General features: G+C 48.3%; 1 protein-coding gene across 4 annotated transcripts; it reads left to right on the forward strand.

The window, feature by feature from the left end:
* Positions 1-9030, forward strand: ATP5MPL (ATP synthase membrane subunit 6.8PL). 4 transcript variants are annotated; one of them, XM_033191115.1, is made up of 5 exons: positions 24-105; positions 3952-4083; positions 6134-6257; positions 7306-7329; positions 8633-8822. In XM_033191115.1, exons 3-5 carry the CDS (start codon positions 6134-6136, stop codon positions 8659-8661), a joined length of 177 nt encoding a protein of 58 aa, XP_033047006.1. In that variant the 5' UTR covers positions 24-105; positions 3952-4083; the 3' UTR covers positions 8662-8822. The 4 variants fall into 4 exon arrangements, with proteins under 4 accessions (XP_033047005.1, XP_033047006.1, XP_033047008.1 ...); XM_033191114.1 differs by lacking the exon at positions 3952-4083 and having other exon boundaries at positions 1-105; positions 8633-9030; XM_033191117.1 differs by lacking the exons at positions 24-105; positions 3952-4083 and adding an exon at positions 133-280.
* The last annotated feature ends 96 nt before the right edge of the window (positions 9031-9126 follow it).

The following is a 9126-nucleotide window of genomic DNA, read 5'->3' on the forward strand; positions in this document are numbered from 1 at the left end:
GCTTCCGCCTTCCCGGCAGCCCCTGCGCGCGCGTGCGCGCTCGGTGACCTTTCTGAGTTGGCTGCAGGTTTGTGGTGCTCTCTGAGGCGTCTGTCTTGCGTCAAGGTGAGTGCGGGGACCTAGACCTGGCCCCCGAGGTGCGAGACGGCGGGGGCGGGAGGGCGAGAAGCCGCCTGGCCCCAGCTGACCTTGGGGTCCCACCCCTCCGCCGGCACACGGCTGGTTTTCCGCCCGGCCTCCCCTTCTCTAAAGGGAGACAGGCCAGGGTCGGTTGCCAGAGGTAAGCATCGCCTAGGCCTGCGCCGCGTTTCCCTTCTTGGCGTTAACGCGCTCAGTGCGGCTGTATTCTCCCACGCTTTTGACAGGCAGCGTCCCCTGGCCTTGAGAGGTTCAGCCGCCTAACCCGGAGGCTACGCAGAGTTAGAGAAGCCAGAGACCAAGCCAAGCACTCTGACTCCACATCCAGTCCCTTCTCTCCTTTATAACTCAGGTTTCCTTGCACCACGCTTGTCCTCCACGTTATGCTGTACGTGACAACTTGGGTGAGGCAACAGGGAAACTGAAGAGATCGTATGGTGGTGATTGAAATTGTATGGAACTCGCGGGTCAGACATTTCCCATTTCCAGTGTCCGGTAATAGTTTGCCCTTAATGTAATGTGCCAAAACTTTGCAGACTTAAGTGGATACAGTAGACACACGTTTGACCTATGAATAAGATGGATTTTTAAAAGGTCTGGTGCTGCAAAACTGACACACACACACAGCTAGGAAATGTTCCTGGGCAGAATGGACTCAAGAAAGTAGGGGCCGGCCAGGCTTGGTGGTTCACCCCTGTAATCCCAGCCCTTTGGGAGGCCGAGGCGGGCGGATCACGAGGTGAAGAGATGGAGACCATTCTGGCTAACATGGTGAAACCTCGTCTCTATTAAAAATACAAAAATTAGCCGGGCCTGGTGGCTGGCTCCTGTAGTCCCAGCTACTCGGGAGGCTGAGGCAGGAGAATCGCTTGCACCCAGGAGGCAGAGGTTGCAGTGGGCCGAGATGGCGCCATTGCACTCCAGCCTGACGACCGAGTGAAACTCCGCCTCAAAAAAAAAGAAGGGGCCCTCGTTTTATTATATATTGGGAACATGTAGCCGGGCTTGGTGGCTCACGCCTGTATTCCCAGCACTTTGGGAGGCCGACGCGGGCCGATCACGAGGTCGAGAGATCGAGACCGTCCTGGCTAACACGGTGAAACCCTGTCTCTACTAAAAATACAAAAAATTAGCCGGGTGTGGTGGCACGCACCCGTAGTCCCAGCTTCCCAGCTACTCAGGAGGCTGAGGCAGGAGAATCGCTTGAACCCGGGAGGCGGAGGTTGCAGTGAGCCAAGATCGCGCCGCTGCACTCCAGCCTGGGTGACACAGCGAGACTCTGTCTCAAAAAAAAAAAAAGAAGAAGAAGAAAGTAGGGGCCGGCTGTGCACGGCGGTTCACGCCTGTAATCCCAGCCCTTTGGGAGGCCGAGGCAGGCGGATCACGAGGTCAAGAGATGGAGACCATTCTGGCCAACATGGTGAAATCCCATCTCTGCTAAAAATACAAAAATTAGCTGGGTGTGGCAGTGGGCACCTGTAGTTCCAGCTACTCGGGAGGCTGAGGCAGGAGAATCGCTTGCACCTGGGAGGGGGAGGTTGCAGTGAGCTGAGATGGCGCCATTGCACTCCAGCCTGACTACCGAGTGAAACTCCATCTCAAAAAAAAAAGTAGGGGCCCTTGTTTTAATATATATTGGGAACATGTCACTTGTCCAGGCAAATATGGCAACTAAAGTCAAGGGGAAAGGAGGGAGAAAGGTATTTGCAAGCTACTGTATAGCAGGCCCCTGTTGCACTGGGGACCAAGGGTAATTTTGTAAGGAGATCATACCAGGGTGCCTGGGCCCCGAGCAAAATGTCAGGATGACTCAGTTTCTTTAGTCCCTTCTTACTGTAGCCATTGTACCCTCCCAGTTTACTTTGCCCTTTTCCTTCTAGACCCTCATCTGACCTTGCTCTGTCCGAAGCCCCTAACTGGCCTAAATGAGGACATCATTTTTAAGTCTTCCTTCTTTTAGAATCCCAGTGGCTTAGTATTAATTATAGCCATCAACTGGATATTTGTATCAATTCTGTTACTGCTGTGATCATTCACTGAATTCTTTGTTGTTGTTGTTGTTGTTGTTGTTGTTGTTGGGGTGGGGGGAAGTCTCACTCTTGTTGCCCAGGCTGGAGTGCAGTGGTGCAATCTCTGCTCCACCTCCCGGGTTCAAGCGATTCTCCTGCCTCAGCCTCCCGAGTAGCTGAGATTATAGGTACCCACCACCACTAATTTTTGTATTTTTAGTAGAGACAGGGTTTCGCCATGTTGGCCAGGCTGGTCTCGAACTCCTGACCTTAAGTGATCTGCCCGTTTTGGCCTCCCAAAGTGCTGGGATGACAGGCGTGAGCCACCGTGCCCAGCCCATTCTCTGGATTTTTATTCCATACCAGACACTAGGCTGGGTCCTTTAGGTTTCCTCTCTGAATTACATTGACAGCCCTGTGGGGGCAGGTGGAGGTACCCATGTTTCACAGAAAAAGAAACATCTGAAACAACAGCTAAAAGGACTTGCCCAAAGTTGAGAGCTGACCAGGGAGGGCTGGTGTTGGAGCCCAGGATTCCCAGGCTTCCAGACCCACTGGTCCTGTAGAATGCTTCCTTCTCAGTCGTTGCAGAGAGAGAGGGATTCACTCCATGCCTCTGAACTCTTCTAGTCTGGGGCTTCCAGAAACCTCTGGGTCTTGTTTGGATCATCTCTGACATATTCCCAAAGCAGGGCTGTTGGTTTCTTGGAAACTCTGTCAGAGCATTCAAGTACAGTTTGAGGACAGGAAATTTGAGGGCGGACTATCTGCAAGGTGTTCCAGGAGAAGGACACAGCCACATCCTGCAAGGTCACACCTCGGGCCAGCCTTCACGACCATCCTTGCCTAAATCTAAATAAGTCCTCTCATAGGGAAGAGCAGGAAAGCAGGTGTTGGAGGCAGGTTCTCGTCATCGGGAGCATGACGTACAGATCTGGTGTGAGTGCAGTCCTGGTAACCTGCCGCGGAACCTTGGGCAGCTTTCCCCAAGTACCCATTTTATAGGAGTGGAAAGCAGTGTAGGAAGTAAGTACGAAAAGCACTTTTAAAATGCTGTTAAAGGGATGGAAACAGAACTAACCACATCAGGGCAGTCCCTGCGGTGGCTCTGGCCTGGCCTCCCCATTCTTGCCTGACTCAAGACACTAACTTAGTTCCTGGTTCGGTGCCCTGTGGTGCTCCTGTGTCCAGTAGCTCAGCTCCCACAGTGGGGGAGGAATCGAAGGGGCTCTGCAGCCCCCACCAGCTGCCCTCAAATCCCATCCAGGCCAGTTCCAGATTCTAAACTGAATTTTCTTCATGATATTGATGAGAAAACTTAAGCGGTTTAAGTTAGCTAGGAAGTGACAGTCAGGATTTGAATCTGGCACCGTGGCCTCCCTTTTCCTTCCAGCTCTCCAAGTTCATTCTGACCTCAGTCTCTGCCGATGCCGAGGATTCCTCTCCCAGATATCCTGGCCCTTTATTGTTTCTCAGCTCCTAAAACAATGTCTGGCGCCTAGTACATGCTCAGTGCACATTTGCCAAGTGTTTCGGTGATTTGAGGGCCGCCATTTACCTTTGACTAGGTTGGGCTTGTGAAGGATTCAGTGCTGTCAAGCCGACAGGCAGAGCTGTGAAGTGTGGGAAAGGGGAGAACGCGGCCGAGCAGTCGGATCCTGTGGAGCCTGAGTAGTGATGTGAAAGGAGCAGTGAGTGGGGCTCAGGTGTCGGCACAGGGAGGGCGGAGTGGAGCCAGCATTACAGGTCGCAGCCAACGCACAGTTCGGTTGTTCGTTCTTTTTTTTTTTTTTTTTTGAGACAGAGTCTCACTTTGTCGCCCAGGCTGCAGTGCAGTGGTGTGATCACGGCTGCCTGCATCTTCAACCACACAAGCTCAAGCAGTCTTCCAACCTCAGTCTCCCAATAGCTGCGACTAACATAAAAAATTAGCCAGGTAAGCACCACCACACCTGGTTAATTTTTTTATGTTTTGTGGATACTGGGTCTCCCTATGTTACCCAAATTAGTCTCAAGCTCCTGGACTCAAGTGACCCTCCCACATCGGCCTTCCAAAGCACTGGGATTATAGGCATGAGCCACCACACCCAGCCAAAGCAGTTTCCAAGTGAAATGAGAAGTGCTTAGATCTAGTCATTCCTCACAGCTATTTGACTGTAGTTTAATAGACCACTTCAGATGTTAAAAAGCATATTAAAATGAAAATGAGGGCATCTAATTTGGGGTCTATAGTAGAGAGTAAATTGTTGGTTTTTTTTTTGAGATGGAGTCTCGCTCTGTCGCCCAGGCTGGAGTGCAGTGGCGCGATCTCGCCTCACTACAAGCTCCGCCTCCCGGGTTCACACCATTCTCCTGCCTCAGCCTCCTGAGTAGCTGGGACTACAGGCGCCCAATACCATGCCCGGCTAATTTTTTGTATTTTTAGTAGAGACGGGGTTTCACCGTGTTAGCCAGGATGGTCTCGATCTCCTGACCTTGTGATCCGCCTGTCTCGGCCTCCCAAAGTGCTGGGATTACAGGCGTGAGCCACCACGCCCTGCGAGAGTAAATTGTAAAAGTAATAAAAAGCATTATTTTGAGACCTGCACATACAAGCAAACTAAGTTCAGAATTTAATGGCTTTTCCCAATCAAATTCAGTAATTCATTAAGTAACTACCTTTATTCATTAAAGAAGTTCTACCATAATTGGCAGTTCTTATGAAGAGACCTCGTTGTCTCACGTCATCTGGTGTGTATTTAGCAATAGACTTCAAGATGGAGATACAGCTGATCAGAGGGTGCCCAGCCTGGCGTGAGTTTCACAAGGAAATGACCATGCCCTGGCCATATTCTTTTTCAGCTTTGAATGTGACATTCATAACATGAAGATGAGAAGATACTAATTTTCCATTTAGACATTAAAGTAATGTACCTATCTCTACCTAAACCCTATCTCTACCTAAAATACAAAAATATATGGCATCAGGGTGGGAGAGGTGCTGGATGAGCTCTGCGATGTAAGGAATGAGAAGTGGCTAGGATGGCCAAAGGTGGGAGGAGGGGGCCCTGGCGATGGGTTGAGTTGGAAGAACTGTGGAAAGCATGAGTCCCAGGCCAGGCCCTGGCTCACACCTGTAATCCTAGCACTTTGGGAGGCCAAGGTGGGCGGATCACTTGAGGTCAGGAGTTTGAGACCAGCCCGGCCAACATGGTGAACTCTCACCACTACTTTAAAAAAAAAAAAAAAAATGGCCGGGCACAGTGGCTCACACCTATAATCCCAGCATTTTGGGAGGCCAAGGCTGGCAGGTCCCCTGTGCTCAGGAGTTCGAGACCGGCCTGGCCAACATGGCAAAACCCTATCTCTACCTAAAATACAAAAATTAGCTGGGCGGGGTGGCACGCATCTGTAGTCCCAGCTACTCAGGAGGCTGAGGCAGGAGAATCGCTTGAACTTGGGAGGCAAGAGGTTGCAGTGAGCCAAGATTGCACCACTGCACTCCAGCCTGGGCGACAGAGTGAGACGCCACCTTAAAAAAAAAAAGCCGGGCGCGGTGGCTCAAGCCTGTAATCCCAGCACTTTGGGAGGCCAAGACGGGCGGATCACAAGGTCAGGAGATTGAGACCATCCTGGCTAACACAGTGAAACCCCGTCTCTACTAAAAAAAAAAAATACAAAAAACTAGCCGGGCATGGTGGCGGGCGCCTGTAGTCCCAGCTACTCGGGAGGCTGAGGCAGGAGAATGGCGTAAACCCGAGAGGCAGAGCTTGCAGTGAGCTGAGATCTGGCCACTGCACTCCAGCCTGGGTGACAGAGCGAGACTCCGTCTCAAAAAAAAAAAAAAAATTGGCGTGAGTCTCACGTGAGTGCAGAACAGGTCTGACACAGGCAAGGCTCCGTAGCAGTCGTGGGAAATAGGGTTGAACTTAACAAATTAAAATCTTTTACCAGTTAGGCGTAGAGCAATAATCATTCTAATTTTTAATCACTGTGTTCATTTTCAGATGCTTCAAAATATTATTAAAAATGTGTGGATCCCCATGAAGCCCTACTACACCCAAGTTTACCAGGAGATTTGGATAGGAATGGGGCTGATGGGCTTCATCGTTTATAAAATCCGGGCTGCTGGTACGTTTCTTTATGTTTGATTTTTTTGAGGTCAGGAAGAAAATGATTTTCAAAAAGAATCACAATTCACGTTGTAAAGGAACTACAGGGTTTTAACTAGGTATGAACATCAGAGCTACCTACAGTCCTTCGTAAAAATAGAGGGAGCACATGTCAGCTATAAAAGACATTTGGGGATAGTGGGGAATTTTTTTGTTTGTTTGTTTTATTTTTTTGGAGACTGTCTCTCACTCCGACACCCAGGCTGGGGCGCAATGGCACAATCATGGTTCACTGCAGCCGCCACCTCCTGGGCTCAGGTGATTCTCCCACCTCGGCCTCCCAGGTAGCTAGGACCACAGGTGCCTGTCACTATGCCCAACACCACCACCACCTGGCTAACTGTTTTTTTTTTTTTTTTTTTTTTGGAGAGATGGGGTTTTGCCATGTTGCCCAGGCTGGTCTGAAACTGCTGGGCTCAAGCAGTCCTCCAGTCGTGGCTTCACAAAGTGCTGGAATTACAAGCATGAGCCACAACACCTGGCCCAGTTGGGGAACTTTGAACAAGACTTTAATATCAGAATTGTGAGTTTTCTTAGATGTGAGAGTGGTGTTACATTCGTTTTAAGAGATGAAGTCTAAAGTATGGTTTCATGGTATGTGGTATTTCGTTGCACCTTTTCAGCTGTTCTGAATATTTGAAATTTGTTTGTAATACAATTTAGAGGAGAGGAATAACCACTTGGTTCTCAGTAGAGCAGAGCAGTGGCCCAATCACATGTTCCTAAGCCGTTGATTACAAAGAGGAAAGAGAAAACTTTATGCTGCGAGACTAGAGTTTAGGACATTGTAGAGGGTAAGGAGCCCTGCAAATTTGAAAGGGCTGTTAGCTGTTCATAGAACATATTTGATAGGAATTTTACCATTTCTTGGCTATAAGATGTATTTTTTGAACGCTTCCTGAATTGCTTTACCTAAGCTACAATGCCTTCAGCTAAATGTTAATTTTGACAAAGGCATTTTTATAAAGCATTGATATGACTGATTTTTTTTCTTCCTTTTATTTTAGATAAAAGAAGTAAGGCTTTGAAAGGTAAGATTTTTGCTTCTGAAAATGGTTGGGAATGAAAAACACTATCATGTCTTTTCAGGACAAGGCATATCATTGTTCTGAATTGAAACTGATACATGGTTCAGTACATATGTAAGATGCAGTCGAAATGCTTCACAGCTTGAAGTTTGCTGTGCCTGCTGGAAAAGAGAATTCTAAATTTCTGCTTTTTATAGTCAAGTGGATCAAGTAAAACTTCCCAGGAGTAATAGAGGAATGGATGAATTAGAGGTAGTCGATAGCATCACCAATAGGGAAGCGCAAGTGAGCTGTGTGAGCATGCTGTCCTAGAAGTTCCCTAATGATGTGGTTTGAATGGTTTTGATTTGTTTTTGTTGTTTTGTTTTGTTTTGTTTTGTTTTTTGAGACGGAGTCTCGCTCTGTTGCCTAGGCTGGAGTGCAGTGGCGCGATCTCGGCTCACTGCAAGCTCTGCCTCCCGGGTTCACGCCATTCTCCTGCCTCAGCCTCCTGAGTAGCTGAGACTACAGGCATCCGCCGCCACTCCTGGCTAATTTTTTGTTTAGAGTCGGGGTTTCATGTAGCCAGGATGGTCTCGATCTCCTGACCTTCTGATCCACCCGCCTCGCCCTCCCGCTAATGATGTGTTTTTAATGGTTTTGTTTTGTTTTTTGTTTTCGTTTTTTGAGACAGAGTCTCGCTCTGTTGTCCAGGCTGGAGTGCAGTGGCACAATCTTGGCTCACTGCAACCTCCGCCTTCCAGATTCAATTCTCCTGCCTCAGCCTCCCAAGTAGTTGGGATTACAGGTGGGATTACAGCTACAACACCAGGTTAATTTCTTGTATTTTTAGCAGAGATGGAGTTTCACCATGTTGGCCAGGCTGGTTTCGAACTCCTGACCTCAGGTGATCCACCCGCCTTAGCCTCCCAAAGTGCTGGGATTACAGGCGTGAGCCACCGCACCCAGCCTTTAATGTATTTTGAAAGAAAGCACCTTATAAATTTAGGCCCGAGTGAGGATGAAACTGTAGCCATTTGAATGTTACACAAACCCAGGACTGGCGACCTGAGTTTGAGGAAGAGGTGTTTCCCTGCCCCTCTCTTCCTTGTGCTGTGGGTGGCCACTGCTGTCTGTTGTCATTATGTGGGCCCTGAAGCACTCTGGGTGTTTCATATAGAAATAATCCTACTTTTCAATAGTATTGAAAGGTGTTGTTTATATTTTTGGACTGTTGATCAGCTTTTTTTGATACTTGTTTAATAAATTACACCCAACTTGTTCCTTCCTTCTTAAATTGTATTTATACATGCATCTCTTTCAAAAGCTTCGGCGCCTGCTCCTGGTCATCACTAACCAGATTTACTTGGAGTACACGTGAAAGAAAACGTCAGTCCGCCTGTAAATTTAAGCAAGCCGTGTTAGATGGGGAGCGTGGAACGTCCCTGTACACTTGTATAAGTACCATTTACTTCATGGCATGAATAAATGGATCTGTGAGATGCACTGCTACCTGGTCCCGCTTTCAGTGTGTTACCCCCTCAGCCTCCTCCAGTGTGTCGGACATACTCTGAATAGATCATTTGTCATGCAGCAGATGCAATCAGAATCTCACTGAGCCACCCATCATTGTGAAATAATTATCTCAGTTGTCACAGGAGTTGGTGATCAGGATCCAGGCACTCACTTGGATTCTACTGCTTAATAAATGTTTATTAAACTTGATCCTGATACTTACCTTGTGACCTCTCTGAACCTCTGTTTTCTTATTTGGAAAATGGACATGTTAATTATGTAAGTTCTAACTTACAGTTATTATGA

This window comes from Trachypithecus francoisi, unplaced genomic scaffold (genome assembly GCF_009764315.1).
Source record: "Trachypithecus francoisi isolate TF-2019V2 unplaced genomic scaffold, Tfra_2.0 Lachesis_group3, whole genome shotgun sequence".
Taxonomy (NCBI): domain Eukaryota; kingdom Metazoa; phylum Chordata; class Mammalia; order Primates; family Cercopithecidae; genus Trachypithecus; species Trachypithecus francoisi.

Coding starts and splice junctions, on each gene's coding strand:
- ATP5MPL (XM_033191114.1), top strand. CDS start 6,134: ATGCTTCAAAATATTATTAAAAATGTGTGGATCCCCATGAAGCCCTAC. Junction 6,258..7,305: donor TTATAAAATCCGGGCTGCTG/GTACGTTTCTTT, acceptor CTTTTATTTTAG/ATAAAAGAAGTAAGGCTTTG. Junction 7,330..8,632: donor AAGAAGTAAGGCTTTGAAAG/GTAAGATTTTTG, acceptor CTCTTTCAAAAG/CTTCGGCGCCTGCTCCTGGT.